A 19,377-nucleotide genomic window follows, 5' to 3' on the forward strand; every position below is an offset into this window, starting at 1 on the left:
TACCCGTGCCCTCTGACCTCGGCGGATCAACGGCTCCACATCCTCGATGTCATCCTCGTCATCCGGTGGGGCAGGCTGTGCTGGTGGCGCAACATGCAGGGGTGCCGCTGAAATCCCTGCGACAGACTCTGATGCAGCGGTGAAGGCGGATGGAGGAGTACCTCCGAGACAGAACTGGTGACCAGCGGATGAGGATGGAGGCTCATTCAGATCAACATCTAACGGGGCCTGTGTGCCTGAGGTCTGACCACCACTGCGTGGAGTCGCGTCCCCCTGCATGATGGCGGTGATCTCCTCAAGGAAGCGTGGACTCCCAAAGTCCCCAACAAGCGTGTCTGACCCAATGAAGTCTGACCACTGTGATCCGGAGATGCGCCAAGGTGTCCCCCCCTGCTCAGGCTGGTCATCGGCTGGCACACCAACGAAGTAATCTCCAAGAGGGCCTGTTCCAAGTACAGCGTCACCTGTGTCAGCCCCGGCACCCATCCCTGTACCATACCACTCACCTGCATGACCATGATCGTGTGTGGTAGTACCAGCAGATGCAGCAGCCCCTGAACCACCCCCACCAACGTGCCGATGCTGATCGTCGGTGTCGTCCCCATGGTCAGCACGACCCCTCGCCCTACCTCGCTGGCCTCGTCCTCCGCCTCTAGCGGGACCGGCGTCGTAATCATCGTGCACAGCATGGTCAGACCACCTCCACTCACGCTGGCTCCTCCGTGTCCCCACACCCATCCTCCTCTCAACCCTACGCCTGTCCGGCACGTCCTCAGGACGATCCATGTCTGGAACTCGCCCCGGACCCCGCTATGAGGCCTCTAATGGAATAGGAACTGCTCTAGGATCCCCCAACTGCGACTCCGGAGACAAGAACCTCTTCCCATGCTGACGCCACCAGTCAAGGAACGCATGCGAAGGTCCGGGGTCGCCTACAACGTCGAACCTCAGCACACTGTCCTGACGAGAGTCCCAAAGGAGATGCCACCTCTGCAAAGTAGACGGGAACCATCGATCGCCGCCTCTACCGTCCTTGGACATCAAAAAGTCAATGTTCAGGGCGGGATGCGGAATGGGCTGAACCCCACCAAACTGCGGAAGAACACGATCTATCTGATGCCACTCTATCACAGCAAAGTAGATCAGCGCCGTCACAGAGCGCCACAACGCCATATGCCTAGGCTCCAACACCTCTGGATGCACAACCTGAAGTACGTCGGGAGTACTATACGGCATCCATAGAAACTGCAAAAGGAACTCACCCTTGTCAGGGCAACTGTAGCACACAACTAGAAATGCTAGATTCTAAAAGGACACTTGTTAAGTAGGGGCCAGCTCGACTCATCATATCCTGCAGGCCTAAACCGAGGAAAGCGCCAAAAGATCCAAGACTGGAGTAGCTGAAGCGGTCCCGCTAACTTGACAACATGTCTGTTCGCCACTCGGCACATGCACCGGTACAACCAAGCCAGTGTGGCAGAACCCCAGCTGTATGTACCCAGCTCCTCCAGTCTAGCTACGTACGGAAGCCATCTGATGTGAATCCGGTTCCCTGACTTGTCCGCAAACAGCTGCGTGCCCAACAACATCATGATGTACGCACGGACATATCGGCGCATAGTCTCATCATCTGCATCCTCAGGGCACTCACCGAAAGTCTCCTGAAACCAGCTGCAGTTCACTGCGTACTTCTGAACCTGACTGGGAAGAGGTATAACTCCGAGCAACTCCTGGAACCAGACCCAGGCTGGACGGCCACCCTCGATGTATATATGGAACTCGGACAAGCACCCGCTCACGTAACGGCCGTCCACTGGCAAACCCAGCTGGTATGCCACGTCCTGGAGTGTGATGGTGCACTCTCCGAACGGCATATGGAACGTGTGCGTCTCCGGACGCCATCGCTCTACGAAAGCACTGACAAGGGCCTCGTCTAGCCGGAACAACCATAAGCAGCACGATAAATCATCAACATACCGTTCTGCTAAATAAGACCGCATAACATTACATGAAAGATAAGCAACTGGAAAACAAATCACCAACATAAAACCACTAACGGAAATCACCTACCCTAAACCACTAACATAAACCGTTTGCATAAACCACTCGCAAAAACCGCTAACACAAACCACCAACATAAACCACTAACGTAAACCACTAGCATAAACCACTAACATAAACCGCTAACATATACCACTAACATATACCACCAAGAGATACCACTAACTTAAACCACTAGCATAAACCGCTAACTTATACCACTAACATAAACCACTAACATAAACATAAACCACCTACATAAACCACTAATTTAAACCACTAACATAAACATAAACCACCTACATAATCCACTAACATAAACCACTAACATAAACATAAACCACCTACATAAACCACTAACATAAACAACTAACATTAACCACTAACATAAACCACCATCTAACCCACATGCAAAACCACTAAGCCACAAATACCGCTAGAATAAAAATTATTTCCATACTAACCTCCTCGTTGATGACCCCGGCTATATGAGCGATTCCGTCCAAGCGATATAACCGTGCCGGATCGTCCCCCATGAGCAGAGTATTCCGTTCAGCTATTATTAGGAGAGAATCTCGGTCGTTTTCTCTGAGATTTTGTGGGGCAGGGGGGAGGAATAATAGTTCGAATGAGGGTGATTCGAACTCCTTATATAGCCGAATCAATGGTAATTCGAACCACCTTGGTTCGATTTATGAAGGATCTCTCCAAGGGTAATTCGAACCAACTTGGTTCGAATTATATGCAACGCACAATTGGCCGTAGTTCGAACCAGCCTAGTTCGAATTACGTGGGACTTGGAGTTCGAACCACCTTGGTTCGAATTACATTTAAATCTGCACTCCTAATTCGAACCAACCTGGTTCGATTTATTCTAATACCTAGTTCGAACCGTTCTGGTTCGAATTACATAAAAATCGATTCTGGCTTATTGCTGAAACAATTTTCAGTTTGGCGTAATTAGGTTACACCATTCTTCTTGTGGTTTAATTAAGTTTTTTACCCTAAAAATATTAAGAATAATACGAGTAGTTTTTTTTTTTTTTTTAAAGTGTTCTTACCACCGGATCAATTTAAGTTAGATTTTGTGTATATGGTTAGATTATCCACTAAAATAAAAGAAGGAACTATAAATGGAAATTATCCACAAGAATTTCCGAAGAATTGAGCTCCGGACAAGAAACTTTGGAGGTCCTCCAGCTTGGACATGGAATCCATCGCCCTTCTGAATAAAACTATTGAACCCTTCATGGAAAATATCACACAATATTGTACCAGTAGTGAACTTCTTTCTTCAGTGTATATTAGTATTCATTATTTGAAGTGCAATAACGAAGTATAATCATGGCTGGATGGGCTTTCGATGTGTTCCTCAGTTTTAGGGGCCAAGATATTCGCCAAAGCTTTATTGGCCATCTCTACGAGGCTCTTCGTTCCAAGGGTTTCCATATATTCCTTGACGAGGAGAAACTCGAGAGTGGCCAAGATATACCCCGGTCGCTCATCAGGGCTATCGAGGAGTCGAGAATCGCTATCTTGCTGTTCTCTGACAACTATGCAACTTCATCTTTTTGCTTAAATGAACTTGTCAAGATCATGGAGTGCGCTAAGGCTGAGGTCCAGATGGTTTTACCGGTTTTTTATGACGTAGATCCTTCTCATGTGAGACATCTGAGAGGAAGCTATGGAGAAGCATTGGTTAAGCATGAGGAAAGGTTCAAAAGTGACAATAATGGAATCTTAAACGAAGCAGACATGGAGAAGTTGGAGAAATGGAAGATGGCTCTAAAGCAAGCGGCCAATTTGAGTGGAAAGCATTTCAAAATTGGGTATGTTATCATTTTTGAAAATTGTTTAATTCTTTCATGTCAAAACCCTAAGATCCAAACTAGAATAGAAATTTGCTTTTTTAACCTTGATTAATTATATATGCCGTTGCATGTTCATTATATGTCCAAATCTTAGTGCTAGTTTTGAAAACTATCATTTCTGAAAATTTGGGTATTTTGGTCGAACAAATCTAAACTTTGAGTATTGAGTTCATTTAGTAGTTTACTCTCACCGAAGAAAAAGAAAGAACTATGTATATACAGAAAAGAAATGGAGCGGAGAGAAGTAGCGCGGGAAGTCTTTTTTTGTTGGAGAGAAATATTTTTTTGTTCTTCCCACTAATAATTTTAATTTAATATTTTAAGTTTTGGTCATTGTGCAGGGGTGACGATACTGAATGTAAGCTTATTGAGAAGATTGTTAATACGGTCTCTAAATGTATTTGCCGTGGATATTTACATGTTGCATATCACCCTGTTGGACTGGAGTCTCAAGTTCTAAAAGTAAACTCTCATTTGGATGTTGGATCTGCTGATGTTCACATGTTAGGAATTTATGGAATTGGTGGTATAGGTAAAACAACTCTTGCTCGTGCTGTTTATAATTCCATTGCTGAATCATTCGAAGGTGTATGTTTCCTTGGTATGGTGCGAGAAAAATCAATGACACACGGCTTAGAACATCTACAAGAGATAATGCTTTCTAAATTACTTGGAGAGGATATTAAGTTAGGAGATGTCAGTGAAGGAGTCTCAATGATAGAGCGTAGGTTCATCAGAAAGAAAGTTCTATTGGTTGTTGATGATGTTGACAACATGAAGCAATTAGAAGCCATTGTTGGAAATCCTAGGTGGTTTAGTTCTGGCAGTAGAATCATTATTACAACTAGAAACAAAGGTTTATTAGCAAGTTATGGGGTTGAAAGAACATATCAAGTGGAGGAGTTAAATGACAAAGAAGCTCTTAATCTGCTTAGATTCAATGCTTTTAAAAATGATGAAGTGGATCCAAGTTATGCAGACATTTTGAACTCTACAGTCACTTATGCTTCTGGCCTTCCATTGGCTTTAGAAGTAATTGGTTCTAACTTGTTTGGTAGAAGTCTAGAAGAATGGCAATCAGCTTTAGAACAATATGAAAGAATTCCCATCAAAGAGATCCAAAAAATACTTAAAGTAAGCTTTGATGATTTGGAGGATGATGAGAAGAACCTGTTTCTTGACATTACTTGTTTCTTTAATGGAGATAGATTACAATATGTTGAAGAAATACTTCGTGCTCATCATGGTTTTTGCCCCAAAAATGGAATCCGAGTGTTGGTTGATAAATCTCTAATAAAGATTGATGATGATAAAGTGACGATACATGATTTGATACAAGACATGGGCAGAGAAATTGTCCGACAAGAATCAGAAGAACTTGGAAAACGTAGTAGGATGTGGTTTTTCGAGGATATTAAGCATGTTTTAGAACAAAATGAGGTACGATTGATTGATTTTGATGATTTGATTTTTCATTTTTCTAGTTGTTTTCTTTGACTGTTTCATGTTTACCTCTGAGTCATTGTTTTCTTTATTTCCAGTCTCTTTTCCTGACTTGAGAGTGGTATTTTGTTCTATATGTTGTTTGAATATTCATGTTTGTGAGATATAAGCATGCATTTTTGAGAAACTAATGCTTCTTGTGCTTGTAGGGAAGTAATAAAATTGGAATCATAAAGCTTACACTCCCCAAACTTGATGAAAAAGTTAACTGGGACGGCAATGCTTTCAAGAAGATGGATAATCTCAGAACACTTATCATCAATGAAGGTGGCTTTTTGGAAGGTCCCAAACATCTTCCAAATAGTTTAAAGGTGTTGAAATGGGCAAAATATCCTTCAGAATTTTTGCCATCTCATTTTTATCCAAAAGAACTTGTCTTATTCCAGTTACCTTATAGTTGTGTATCCTCAGTCAACATGCTCCAGATGCAAGAGGCAAGTATCATAAATTCTTTTATCTAATCATGACAGTTATGAGTTAACCATATAATTCATTTTAAGATTATTCGTCTGAATCTTATTTTCTTTTATTTTTTATTTTTTTCCTGCAGAGGTTCATGAATTTGAGAGATTTAGATTTTAATAACTGTAAGTTCATAAAACAGATACCTGATGTATCTGTGGCCCCAAATTTAGAAAAATTGTCGTTTCGCTTATGTGTGAATGTAACTGAAGTTCACCCTTCTGTTGGATTGTTGGGTAAACTTAGAAAGTTGGATGCTTGCCACTGCTCGGCGCTTCGGAGTTTTCCTGCACTTTTGTTACCCTCTCTTGAATATCTTGATTTTTCATGGTGCTCAAATCTTGAGAAGTTTCCAGATATAAAGGGAAAGATGGAAAATTTAATAAAGCTTGAGTTGTGCCATACTCACATAAAAGCATTTCCATTCACAATTCGATTTCTTACTAAGCTTCAAACACTAGAAATGCGGTTTTCTGGAATTGTTAAGTTACCTAGTAGCATGTTAGAGCTTACAGATATTCAGAAAATTAGCATTTACAAATGTGATGGGTTGCTATTATATACACAAGATGAAGGGGAAGGGGAAGGGGAAGAACAAGTGAGTTCAGCAATACTGTCAATTCAGCACAACTTTGAGTTCATCCACTGCAATATATCAGATGATTTCCTTCAAATTGGTATCCCTTTGTTTACCAATGTGAATAAGTTAAACTTATCATGGAATACTTTCACAATTCTACCTGCATGCATCAAGGGATGTTCCATTTTAAAGGAACTTATTTTGGATCATTGTGAGAAACTTAGAGAGATCCAAGGGATTCCACCAAACGTAGAAATATTCTCTGCAAAACATTGTGGATCCTTGAAGGTCCTGGACCTCACACTTATTCCTACAACTACAAGCACCAAAGAATGTCACTTTTTGAAGGAAATCTTTCTGAATGCTTGCATGGATCTTCGGAAAATCAGAGGGATCCCACCAAGCATAGAAGTTTTGCATGCACCAAAATGTACATCCTTGACTTCGTCGTTGCAAAATCAGGTCAGTATATATACTTCAATTCTTGATTATAATATTGAGTGTGCTCTCTACATATATTATCATAAGAAGTGTATTACATGAAAATGGTTTATAAATAATAGTCGCTACTCACATGAAGATGATAAGAATAGTTTTCATGCAAAGATACTAGTTGACGGTGGTTAGATGGTTTGACATATTTGACTAAACTGTCTTAAATAACATGCGTTTCGTCTCAACTATCATCCTTGTATAAAGAGTTAAAGACTACTCTAACCATCTTCATGTCAATAGTCACTGACTAAAATAAGAGGCATAAAACTCAGTTGTATAAACTATACTAGAACCTTTAGAATTAAGTCGTCAAATGGTGCCATATGGCTCTTGCAAAAGTCATGATGCTGTGTTTTAATTTTGACCATTCACATAGAATTCAACTATCCAAATCTCATCATTTCACCCTTATTATAAATTATCATTCTTGTGTATGCACTCCTTTATCTAACTAATTAACTATAAATTGTATCCAAATACATTAAGTTATCAATGTACCAAAATTCTCAAGCAATAGATATTTTAAAATGGACTTCTATCATTTAAGAATTGCTTAGTATTAATCATTGTGGCCAACAGGATTTGCACAAGGGAGGAAGCAGGGAGTTTTGGTTACCAATGCTTGGGATTCTAGAATGGTTCAGCCACTCTTGTCATGGATCATCAATTTCTTTCTGGTTTCGTAACAAGTTCCCCGCCATATCTGTGTGTGTCATTAATGAACATACTTGTAAATCATTTCGCCCGAAATTGATCATCAACAACCATGAAGTGCATGAGTTCTCCGAATTCAGTCTAGATACTGATCATTTATCAATTCTAGTTCTGGGTAAACTGCTAACAAAATTCAAAGTTGAGGTGGATGATGTGCTTTCAAAAAATGGATGGAACCATGTGGTGTTTTTCAGCAATCCCAAATTACAAAAAGATCAGATGTCATTGCTAACCAGGGCTGATACTACAGTCCAAATTGGACTCCATGTATTTCAACAAAGTAGTATGGAGGATATTCGATTCACTGATCCAAAAAAGGATCATAGAAGATGGATGGACACCGGACATTCTCCAAAACAGTTTATGAAGCCAAATTCTAGAATTGCGCGTCGAGACTCACACAGAGCTAAGATACAGTTAATGCAGCAGAAACAAAATTTGGCTCCATCGGAGGGACGAGGCACAAGCACAACAACAACCAACCAGAATTTGAATTTTGACTTGGACGCATCCGTAGCAAACCAGATAAATAGCACCACCATTGTTCAAGGTTTTTCTTATTGTTTTCCAATCATATAAAAACTCTGCTTTAAAAATCTTAATCAGTATCCTTAGTAAAACCAAATCTTTAATCACACACCTTTTTTCTGCATTTTTGACTTAGCATCTCAAGATCATCATCTACCAATGGCTCCAGGAGAATCATGCCAAACACCAGATATTTTAGAGCCCCCATCTATTCAGGCCCCAAGTCCTACTTCTTCATCAAGTAGTGAACTTAGTGGACCAGAAATATACACAGAAACTGAATTCAATGAGTTTGATGATCCCCTAAGAAGAAATCAAGACCATCCAGTTCAAGAAAACATAGAAATGGAAGCATTTTATGTTTCTCTTGAAGCCAAAGCACGTGTTCTTTCAAGTTTTTGGGGTGATAAACATGCGAATAACACTGCTACAAATGACGAGACCAAGAAAGCATTGTTGACAGTACAAGATTTCATCTCCCAAGGTGCTTCAATCTTGTTGCACCCTGAACAATGCAAAGTCATGAAGGCCAACTTAGATTACCTCTCTAATTTGTCCACAGATGATGGAATCTCGGAAGGAATGAAAACATTTATATCTGAAGCTTCATGGTTGTTCAATCACTGGAGGAGGGACTACACTGAAGCATGCATGAAAATTGAGTCCACAAATTCTGAATTGCAGAGCGCTTATGAATTAGAAGCAGGTATGGAAGATAACAAGAACCAGTTTTGGGAAGTTGTGGGATTGGAAAATGAGCTCAAGGACCAAATCAATGCCATTAAGGCTTATTTGGCTACTTGTGAATCAGAAAAGGATGTGGCTGTTCAGAGAAAGAGAGAGATATTTGAAGAAGGAAAGACACTTAAAGCTCAAATAGACAGGTTAAAGGAAAAAATGCCACAACTTCAGCATGAACAGGGGTTAGCAAAGATAATTAGAGAAAAAATCTCATCTGAATGGTCAAACTTAGGAGAAAAATTTAAGACTATTGTTGACCAGAGCTTTGTATCGTATGATTGAGTAAAAAGCCTTCTTTATGAATATGATACATTCCACGGCAATATTTTTGTTAATAAAACTAAAAGATTTCAAATAATATGTCAACATTACTGTTAGTAAAAGTTTTTATATTTTAACTTTAATAAATACATAAAAATTTTAAATTTTATATGTTTTCTATAAAAAAAAAAAAATCAATTGATAACTTTAACATATGCACTTAAGATACATGTAATAAATAAAAAAGAATGTAAATACAATTGAATAATGTAAGTTTCATTATTTATTTTCTATCTCCTCTTTTAAAATCACTTAGTTTCTGAACTTTATCGTCTCTTTTCCTACCAACAGAAGTTCCTAACCTTAGAGCTTTAAAAGTTTAAATTATTAACTAATTTTAGGGTGTTAACAATCATTCAATGGCATTTTGCAAGAAAAGAAAGGAGAGCCTAAAAAAGAGTACGGTATAGAGAAAAAAGGGAATATAAGAACTCTTGTCAAGAAATTTATCATTTTATATCCAGATGCACATGTCGATTTTACACACGTATGGAAAATGATGCGACTTGCTTTACTATGAAATGGAAATAGCAATCTTATTATTTTGGTATTGGGAAGCTATTCTTTCTTCACAAGCAGTGGGGCAATTTTACATTGAACTCCATTGGAAGCTCTACTTGCATGGTATCTCTTCTGATGGTGTAGATGGAGGAAATCAATTTATAAAGGGAGATAAAAAAAGGCCCAAAAGGGTAAACCAAAACAAGGTTCAATTAAAAACCATTTTCTTTTTGTATTAACAAGAACTGAAGAAAACAACACCCTTTTCAGTTTCTGAGCTTGAACTTGATTGGCTTCTTTCAAGGTTTTGTTTTGATGTTTATGACACCCTTAAAATGGTTGGCATCAGTTTGTTCCAATTTTTATGTTCTCAGTTTTCCAAGAGGGGTCAAGTGCAGGAAGTTGATATTCATCTGGTTTCAAGGCCAATGCGAAATCCGGCAATGTTGGTGCTGTCTCCATGATCCTGTAATGATAAAAAAATAACAATGACAAGATGTGATTTTATTAGTCATTGTAGTACTTTACAGTGACCAAGAATAATACATAACTACATGATTCCGGAAAGTTACTCATGCACCATGCAAATTTACCTTTCATGAGAGTACAGATCACGGTTGATTCGCACCTTGCTCGAAGTATCCTTAGGAATTTTCTCAGACAGATATTTCATGGTCCCCCAAAGTGGTGGATTTCTGCACCATGACCTTGAGTTAGATGGGCAATAAACAAGTATACCAAACGACATAACTTCGAGCCTTCAAGATTGCAAGCTTCTTGTGTACACATATTACACAAAAGTATCTTCATTGAAATTTTCAACAGGCAATGGAAGATGAGACACAAAATTTAAAAAATTCATCATGCCAAGTTCTATAACGAGGTGGTGAAATCATTTAAATCTAAGAAGTGAAACCAAACACTGAGGTTTCAGATAAAGTCAACATCAAAAGGATTCACAAATGCAAGGATTTTCAGATAAATAACAGCACAACATTGTGAGAAAGGGAAGATGATGGTGACCTTGACAATGGAGGTGCTGCGTTGAATGCCTCATTCAGCTTCTTACTTTCCTTAAAATATTCATCTGCAGCTTGCAAAGCAGCTACCGCCATCCCATGAGATTTCTCTGTATTTCCCTCATCAAGAATCAAACCGTGATAATAATATGCTGCAGCCTGGTAAACCATTTCAACAAGGTAATCACTTATGTTAACTTGATAGAGATTTCTAATCATTACTATACAGCAACTCATGATTTATAAATAAACAAATATCAAGATGCAAAGAATCCCCTACCTTTGCTTCTACATATTTCCATTTCACAAAGAGAATATGCTTTTCGCCCCAATCATTTGCCAATGGAAGGTTCATAATGTTATCTTGAGCCTGAAAACACGAGTGAAATATAAAAATAACCAAAGCTTAGCGAACCGGTGCATGTTAACAAACTAATGCAAACAAAAGCATAATCAACAGGGTACAGACTGAGTAAAGGACTAATTCTTCATTATCATACCTGCTGCCAACATTTCACCATTTCGCATGCAAGTCTACGCTTCACAGCTAGAGTGGCCTTGGTACTATCAATTGCCATTCCAAGTTGGATATCCACTCCCTAAACAAGGGAAGAAATAAACAATTATACCAAAGCAGAGAGGAGTTTCAGTTGAATGTTTCAAAGCTAAGAGTGGATCATAAATACACCATAGCAGAGATAAGACACCTCATTTAGTAGGTCCATATGAAATTATAATTGATACCTGGCCTAATGCCTGTAGAGAGAGTGCTCGAAGCGTTCCTTCTGCTAAGTCTACTGGTAAATTCCTCCTATAATCAGAACACATGTAATAAACATCAAATAATATAGAAAACTATATAGGTCATATACAGGGAAAGAAAATGCTTCATTCCAGTTATTGCATAAATCACATATATATGTACTAACCTGAGTTCGGCCGGCAACTGGGGAAGAACATGTTTGACAGCACAATCCAGATATCCAGCAGCCTTTAAGAAGATATCGACAGAAGCTCGTCTGCTTTCTGTTACAAGTAACAACTATTTTACTTTCGCAATCGACACAATATATACTAAAGATCAGTGCAACTGCGAAGACAGAACATTCTTATAAATAAAGTATTACAGTATATACAACAATTATCTCAAGAGCAAAGAGTCTAATTTGATGTCTAAACCAATCTATTACAATGGATTTTGGCTGTTTCGTACAATGGATTTGTGTTAAAATTCCAAATTACTTACCTTCAGATACCTTAAGCTGATAACCATCAGTGGATGATCTTGGAAGCAGTAAAAAATTAGCCTGTGATAGTAATAGCATTGCCATCAAATGTAAAACTGACAACACTTCATACCAACCATTAGACATGGCTGTTTCCTGTGAAAGCGTCAATCACGCCACACCATAAAGAATGGAAGTGGTGGGAACAAACTGATCAGCACTTTTTAAGTGTAGAAAATAATTTTCAAATCAAATCCAGCAATACAATATACATCAGGAAAGAAGGGAAAAAAATGGTTGGAGTTACCTCAGCATCATCCTCTTGATTCACCCAAACAAATTGTACTTTATATTGTAAATGGCTTCCTTCACCATAAAGCAAATATTAGAATATTTATCTTACAGAAAGGCAAAAGCACATATTACAAAATAAAGAACAAATATAAGGCTTACCATCGTTGACTAACCCCAAAAGAACCGGCAAATAATCTTCTAGAGCCTGCAGAAGATCAAGCAGTGTCGACCCACCTACAGATGATGCCATACCAATGCATCAGTAAATTTAATCTACCTTCTTTTATCATTAAATAGAATAAGTTCATCCTTGTTTAAGAAACTGACCATGTTGAGTAGCACTTTTTCTTTTTGTTCTTGTAATTGTAGGGCCTTCTTGGCCAGCCATTACAACTATACGTGTTCTAAGAGCCGAAAGGCGCTCTACTATTTTCTTTGACAAGTGATCTCCAAGTGACTGAGCAAAATCAACAGGTTTAGGAATTCGTAGACCGGGGACATAGACCGAAACTTCTCCAATACTCCCTGGTTTCCTTCTGTTTCCACCGGAGTCCTTTGGAGTCGACACCAGGCACCCCATGTCTGGAGCCTTGCTATACCTTCGAAATGCTTATGTGTATTATATACAATAAATAAACCACCCCTCAAGAATCCTGTTTCAATAAGACAGTGAGTTTCGATTGTCTCCAACATCAAGCAGAGCAAACTTAACAATATAGTGCTGGGAATAATGGTCCCACAGTATATTGGTTTGATTCAAAGATTCTTCATTTCCGGGAACAAACTTTCAAGGAAGCTGAGAGATTAACACTAGAAAAACCATCAACTTGACTAATTAAATGCCAAGTTGCCAAAACAACCAAAAAAAGAGGTAGTAGGTTACACTCACGAGCAGCATTACATTCAACTTGTAACTGAACTCTTCTACAATATTTTAAACTTGACAAATATTTTATTTGGAGCCATTAATTTTATACTTTTTTCGACAGCTTTCAGCAGTATTAATGGTTCTCACTACTATATCCACTTCCCAACAAGCTACAAAATCTTCATGATCATAATCCTTAATTAAAAACAAGAACCAAAGACTTATGTAACTAACAAACCTTGTCCTTTGCCCTTGCTGTTGACTGGTCAAGTCAAAATTTCTGGTATTCTCTGCATTAAAAAAAAAATCACATTTAGAGAGATCTTAATTAAGAAATAAATAGAGAAAAATAAATAAAGTAATAATATCACAAGAACAGCATGAGATATGACAAGTGTTTGTCCATGTCAACTAGGAACTGTGACAACAAGAGAAAAAGGCTTCAAAAGATTACACCAACACCATACTTTCAATTTCATGGTAATGAACACCCGTGCACCCCATTTACTCTTAACAACATATCACATCATCAATAGAAGAAGGTAAGGAAATGAAAATGGTTCAGACTTAAGCACAGTGAAGAATTCATCAAGGTAAAGTAGCTTCATCTATAAGTTTCTAACTTGCATACTTGAACAAGTAAACGGCTAAAAAATTCACATAAAGTTCAAAAATTGTGAGTAAAGGATTTCCAAAGATACCCAAAACAAGCAAACATTGCAGAAACGCAAAGGAATACTGGATAACACTCAAAATCTAAAGAAAACCAGAATTGAACAATAACTCAATTTTAAAAGCTCAAACTTTTAGAAAAAAAAAGAGAAAAATGCTCCTGAGTTGGTGGAAAAACCACAGAAATCTTCAATTTTTTTTATTATCCATATAGCTTGGATTGAAAAGGCAAAACTCCTTTTTCTCATAATTCACTCCAATGCTAAAGCTTGAACTTGGTTGAGTTGATATTTTTTTTTTCAAAAAAAAAAAACACTTTTCCATTAGAACAATTTCCAGACCTGCAATAATTTCATTCCCTTTGAATTTCTCACTTCAAAAAAAAAAATATTAGAATCACAAGCTAATGTCATACCATGAACATTAAAGTGAGGTCTGATTCAGCAACCAGAGCAAGTAGATGGAGAAAGCACAAAACTTTAGTATCATACAATTCAATTCAATCCAAAATCAAAAGAAAGCATAGATCTTGAGAGCTTCCCAGAAACACAACCTCCCCAAAAATGGAGATCCAAGAAGCAAAAAATCAAAAGGAATGTGGGTTCTTAGCTGTTCCTTCAACGAGAAACACTCAGAGAGATAGAGACAGAGAGACACAGTCTTGTGTGGAAACAAAGATAGAAACAACAAATATTCTAATAAATTGGACAACATAAACAAACATATAGGCTATGTCCTATTTATATAATATTGGATTATTGGTCGTTTGATATTATAATCTTATAATATATGGTGACGATATAGTAAGGTTTACTTTTAGTAATAATCTTATTGTATTTTTCAATAAAAAGGAACAAAAATTTAATAATAAAAAATTTTAAAAAATCACACATTTTTATGTAAATTTCTTTTAAAAATATTGTATTTTCTATTTAATTCTACCATTTCCCAATAAATTTTTTCAAAAGTAAATAGGTTTAAGTATTTTTAGTAGTATTTTTGGTGTCCATATTTGTATTAGTATAAATAATTAAATATAGATCATTTGTATTTTAGTTTTACAAAAATTTTGTTTTGGTTTTAGCTTTTCCCCTTTTATTGTCTTAGTTCATTTTCATCCTTGTTTTCATAAACATAAAGCTTTTAAATGATTGTTATTAATATGCATATAAACAATAATATATATCCTATAAGCTATATTTAATTATACTTGTGTTTGTGTTTAATTATTTAGACGTCATTAAGTTGATTAAAAAAATATAATAAAAAAAGTTTTTTTTTTATATTTTTTAACGTATTTAGTAAATTTTTAATAATAAAAATAAAAATATTAAAAAATAAAAAATATATTTTTTAAAAAGCTACAATTTACATATTTTAAAGAAAATTTTAAAAAATATATTTTTTACATAATAAATAAATAATACTTTTATATTATTGTATCCAGACATAATTGATAAATAAAAAAATCTTTTTATATGAAATATCTAAATATACAAATATGTTTTTAAAAAAATAACTCAAAAAATATATTTTTTTGGAAGCCCATTAAAATAAATAAGCCCTTTATATTATAAATGGGTGATTTTTACTATTTAGTGTTTCTATTATGCAAAAGCAAAAGCATATTTAGTATTAAATAATATAAATCTTATGATATATTTGACTGTTTATTAATATAGATATAAACAATAATAAAAATATTAACACAATGTTTTTAATATATCTAAATTGTAGTGTCAAAATCATGATTAGAACATTATGTTTCTCTTATTTGTTACTTAAGTATTTGAGTGCCAAGTGACCACACTACCATTATTACTGCCGCAAATGGGATTGCTTGCCGTCTAATGAGGTTGTTTTCACAAGGATTAGAAATTTAAAATAAACTGCCCAAGTCAACTTACAAGTGGGTGAAGATAATTAATGTTCAAACTTTCACCAAAATATGATGATGATATATTAATGCTCAATCTGAAGAAAATTTCGTTAGCAAGTGGAAGCTAAAGTTAACTCATCCACCCGAAAATGATAAAAATAAGTAGACCGAAAAAGCAAATAAAAAATTATATGAAATGGTACTTTTTACTATCTAGTGTTTTTAATATGCAAAAGAATATCTATCATACTATATCAAATGTGCTTTTGCCTCTGAATACGAACTCATTCTTGGCAAGTAGTTAATATTCTAGATGTCGATTTAATCTAATTAGGTATATACATATAGTGTTACACACATATATTCTATTGAGAGGAGATGGTTGTTCATTCATTTTTTTTATATTAGATGAATAACTTAATTAGATATTTTTTATGTAAAAATATTAGATAAAAACTGTTAAATAAGTGTTTTCTATTTTAAAAAAAAATGGAAAGATTTTCCAATTAAAATCTATACTCTTTTCAAATAATGTCATTTATAATTAGTTAGTTTTTTTTTTAAAGTTCATGTATGAAATTACGGCGGTTTGAAACTATCGCATTTTTTAAAAATCCTATATCCGTATATTTTTTAAATTTACTGGCTAAAATAGTGACAGTTCTGCAATCGCCGTAAAATTAATAATTTAATTTGCGATGGTTGTGCTAGCGGTTCGTAAAAACTGTCACAAAATCAAATATCAATGCCCTAAATTGTAACAGTTGTAGAACTGTTGATATGTTGTTTTGCGGTGGTTTAAAATCATCGCAATTTCTTAACAAAGCTACCGTTATTTTTCGATTCCCTTGTAGTGATATATATATAAACTATATATGTGATGATTTTCTTGTGAAAATATTTTTATATAGGTAATCACTTTGATTTCAACATGTATTTTATTTTTATTTTTTTTCTTGAGTGGAGCGTTGAGATCCCAAACAACTCTTGAGCCACAAAACAAACAACGGGGTTTAAAGCACTTGAAATTTCTTCTTTGTAAGTATTAGTAAATATTTATGAATGTGGACAATTCATACATAATGTGTCTTCATCACCACTAATAGTGAGTGTTTTGGCAAATAAAACATGTGACATGCAACTTTCATAAGCACAAGTGGTTCATTCATTCTTGTTCCTTCTCCCACTTTGCCACTAATTTAGCACCAGCTTGCAACTTTTTACCAGTTTTTAAATAACAATAAGTCAATATATAACTACGTACTCTATCTAGCTAGCTTCCCTTATACCTGCATGCTTCATTTCCTGGGTACAACACACTTAGCTTCTTCCCATCAAATTTAGATTAAATAACAACAATAATAATAATAATAAATTATTAATATCGTATATATTTAAATTAGTATATATATATATATAGTATTTAGCAGTATTAATAATTGTCATATGTTAAACCAATGTACGTGTAAGAGGGACAGATAGAGATCTAGTGGAATGGTGACTTATAAAAAATAATATCACACGTAAACCGTCAATCTTAATTTTAGTGGGACAAACTTTTAGTATCATATATTAATTAATTCTAAGGAAAATGACATGAAAAAAATAAATAAATAAATAAACCATGCATGTATGATATAAACATACAAGAAGTAATTAATGGAGAAGTTAGTGGTATTCAGGAAAATTCCATTAGCTGTCGTTAGCACTCAAAAGTGTATGATGCATACTGTTCGATGCCAATACATACCCTCTCATCTGATCTTAGCTTAAAATTAAAAATCTTCATGCTTAGTTTCCTTCCTCATCATGCCAGCTTGCAACTTAAGCCAACCACATTTATTGAGTCCCAAAATTACGTGTCAAATAACAATAATAATAAAGGCAAAGAAGAAGAAAAATACGTATATGATGCATGCATGTCTATTATCTCGCAAAGGTTTTAGGTTTAAGCTGAGAGAGAAAAAAAATTTAAAGAATCAGATATTTTTAGTAAAAAAATAAAAGATTGACCAATATTAATTTAAATATAAGATAAATATAAAAAAATTATGAAAAAATATAAGGAACCATTTTTAACCAGCCAACTTTAAATAATTACAATTAATAATAATTAATTAGTATAAAATATAATTTAAAATATTTGTTGATTTATTATTGGCGAAATCTTTATTGATTATCTAACGGAATTGAAATATATATATATATTGTTCTTTCCGTGGTATAATTCGTCCAAATTTTAGTTGAGTTAGTTCCATTTCATTGGGATGGACAAAATATACTTTGATTAATAAAAAACACAGTGTAAATACTTACCAAAAAAAAAACACTTTAATATTTAAGTCAAATTCTAATAATTTTTCAAGTGAAACTCAAGTAGAATTTTTAACATGCCCCTTATTTGGATTAAGCTGTCTCATTTTATAATCGGCCTAAAGTATGATTATAGCCTTTGGCCAGTTTCAACAATTAGTTGCAGATATAATTCTTTCACAAATAATGTATTAAAGTGTTATCAAGATTAAAGTTATATTTTTTTATATGTTAATAATATTTTTTAATAATATTTTTAAAAGTGCTATAATCATCATTATAATCGGTGATAGATTCAAACAATTTTAGTAGTAGAAACAAAAATAATAATATATTTATATATCTAAAATTTAAAATATATTAATCAATTTTTTAATATGTTGCATAATATTTTATTATAATACTAGTATCTTGTTAAATATTTTATATCCATAAAAAGTTATTTTTATTGATTATTTTTTATATAATAAAAATTATACCTTAATATTTAAAAAAATTCTATAAAGAGTCTAACATATTAAATGGACCAATTTCGATTTTTCAATATAATTGTGTGAGAGGAAAATAAAATATTATGTAAAATATAAAAATTAAAGAATCAAACAAATCACAATTCTTTTATATATAGTTATAGACAATGTCTTTTTTTATTAAATCATTATCCAAATATTTTTTATTATTTAATTATAGAGTTGGCACTATAATATTTATGTTATAATTTTTTTTACGGAATTAAGTAATCTTTTTTAGCCAATAATGGCCAATTTTTAAAAATTATTTTGTTTATCTTAAAATCTAAACCTAAAATTATTAATTTTTAATTCTAAATTCTAAATCATAAGCCTAAACACTAAAATAGGTTAATATTAACTAATTAAAAATTATTTTTTATATTTTTTCTAAATTTATATAATATAATAATCTTTATTATTATTGTAATGAAGACATTACAAATACATATATATTTATTATTTGTTTTTTAAAAATTCAACGAGGGCAATTGGCAATTGCCCCACCCTTATATAACTGATTATAATAATTACTGTAGTATAGATATATTTGAGATTTGTGTTATTAGTTGATATACATATATATAAAACTTCATCAAATTAAATCTTATAACGTTATGCATTTAATTAATTACTTTTTGTTGGAACTTATAAATTATGAAAGAGATTGTTATTTTAATAAGTACATTTTTATTTTATATTTAAATGTGTATCTTTTATTTTTACGAAATATCAAACTATTTATTACGACTTGTCCTTATCATTATTGTTGTTGTTATCGTATGTCTTTCGTTTCCATTTTTATTTTGAATTCAGTGAATTATCTCAGGTCAACCGACTG

At 34.5% G+C, this 19,377-nt stretch overlaps 3 protein-coding genes across 5 annotated transcripts; 1 reads left to right on the forward strand and 2 right to left on the reverse strand.

Moving 5' to 3' along the window:
* Positions 1–810: 810 nt before the first annotated feature.
* LOC107489810 (serine/threonine-protein phosphatase 7 long form homolog) lies at positions 811–2,000 on the reverse strand. The gene is made up of 2 exons (XM_016110571.1): positions 1,420–2,000; positions 811–1,276 (listed from the first exon to the last, which is right to left on the reverse strand). Exons 1-2 carry the CDS (start codon positions 1,998–2,000, stop codon positions 811–813), a joined length of 1,047 nt encoding a protein of 348 aa, XP_015966057.1.
* A 1,187-nt stretch (positions 2,001–3,187) lies between these two features.
* On the forward strand, positions 3,188–9,290 carry LOC107489840 (TMV resistance protein N). Its single transcript, XM_016110606.3, has 6 exons — positions 3,188–3,869; positions 4,253–5,351; positions 5,564–5,848; positions 5,965–6,918; positions 7,531–8,215; positions 8,330–9,290. The coding sequence occupies exons 1-6, from the start codon at positions 3,385–3,387 to the stop codon at positions 9,214–9,216; spliced, it is 4,395 nt and encodes a 1,464-aa protein (XP_015966092.2). The 5' UTR covers positions 3,188–3,384; the 3' UTR covers positions 9,217–9,290.
* A 475-nt stretch (positions 9,291–9,765) lies between these two features.
* LOC107489839 (uncharacterized) lies at positions 9,766–14,549 on the reverse strand. Of its 3 annotated transcripts, none has more exons than XM_021142888.2 (13): positions 14,251–14,549; positions 13,402–13,453; positions 12,623–12,894; positions 12,455–12,529; positions 12,309–12,367; positions 12,022–12,157; positions 11,705–11,801; positions 11,520–11,586; positions 11,276–11,374; positions 11,056–11,145; positions 10,780–10,934; positions 10,350–10,451; positions 9,766–10,222 (listed from the first exon to the last, which is right to left on the reverse strand). In XM_021142888.2, the coding sequence occupies exons 3-13, from the start codon at positions 12,873–12,875 to the stop codon at positions 10,102–10,104; spliced, it is 1,254 nt and encodes a 417-aa protein (XP_020998547.1). In that variant the 5' UTR covers positions 12,876–12,894; positions 13,402–13,453; positions 14,251–14,549; the 3' UTR covers positions 9,766–10,101. The 3 variants fall into 3 exon arrangements, with proteins under 3 accessions (XP_020998547.1, XP_015966090.1, XP_020998548.1); XM_016110604.3 differs by having other exon boundaries at positions 12,623–12,948; XM_021142889.2 differs by having other exon boundaries at positions 12,623–12,948; positions 14,389–14,542.
* Between the last annotated feature and the right edge of the window lie 4,828 nt (positions 14,550–19,377).

Source organism: Arachis duranensis, chromosome 5, assembly GCF_000817695.3.
Source record: "Arachis duranensis cultivar V14167 chromosome 5, aradu.V14167.gnm2.J7QH, whole genome shotgun sequence".
Taxonomy (NCBI): Eukaryota; Viridiplantae; Streptophyta; class Magnoliopsida; order Fabales; family Fabaceae; genus Arachis; species Arachis duranensis.

Bases quoted from the DNA above. Each gene is read 5' to 3' on its own strand.
- LOC107489810 (XM_016110571.1), bottom strand. From the start codon at position 2,000: ATGCGGTCTTATTTAGCAGAACGGTATGTTGATGATTTATCGTGCTGC. The intron at 1,277-1,419 runs GTTAGCGGGACC...TGTGTGCTACAG, and splicing joins GCGAACAGACATGTTGTCAA to TTGCCCTGACAAGGGTGAGT.
- LOC107489840 (XM_016110606.3), top strand. From the start codon at position 3,385: ATGGCTGGATGGGCTTTCGATGTGTTCCTCAGTTTTAGGGGCCAAGAT. The intron at 3,870-4,252 runs GTATGTTATCAT...GTCATTGTGCAG, and splicing joins GGAAAGCATTTCAAAATTGG to GGGTGACGATACTGAATGTA. The intron at 5,352-5,563 runs GTACGATTGATT...TTGTGCTTGTAG, and splicing joins ATGTTTTAGAACAAAATGAG to GGAAGTAATAAAATTGGAAT.
- LOC107489839 (XM_021142888.2), bottom strand. From the start codon at position 12,875: ATGGGGTGCCTGGTGTCGACTCCAAAGGACTCCGGTGGAAACAGAAGG. The intron at 11,802-12,021 runs GTAAGTAATTTG...TACTTGTAACAG, and splicing joins TCAGCTTAAGGTATCTGAAG to AAAGCAGACGAGCTTCTGTC. The intron at 10,452-10,779 runs GTCACCATCATC...GTCATGGTGCAG, and splicing joins GCAGCACCTCCATTGTCAAG to AAATCCACCACTTTGGGGGA.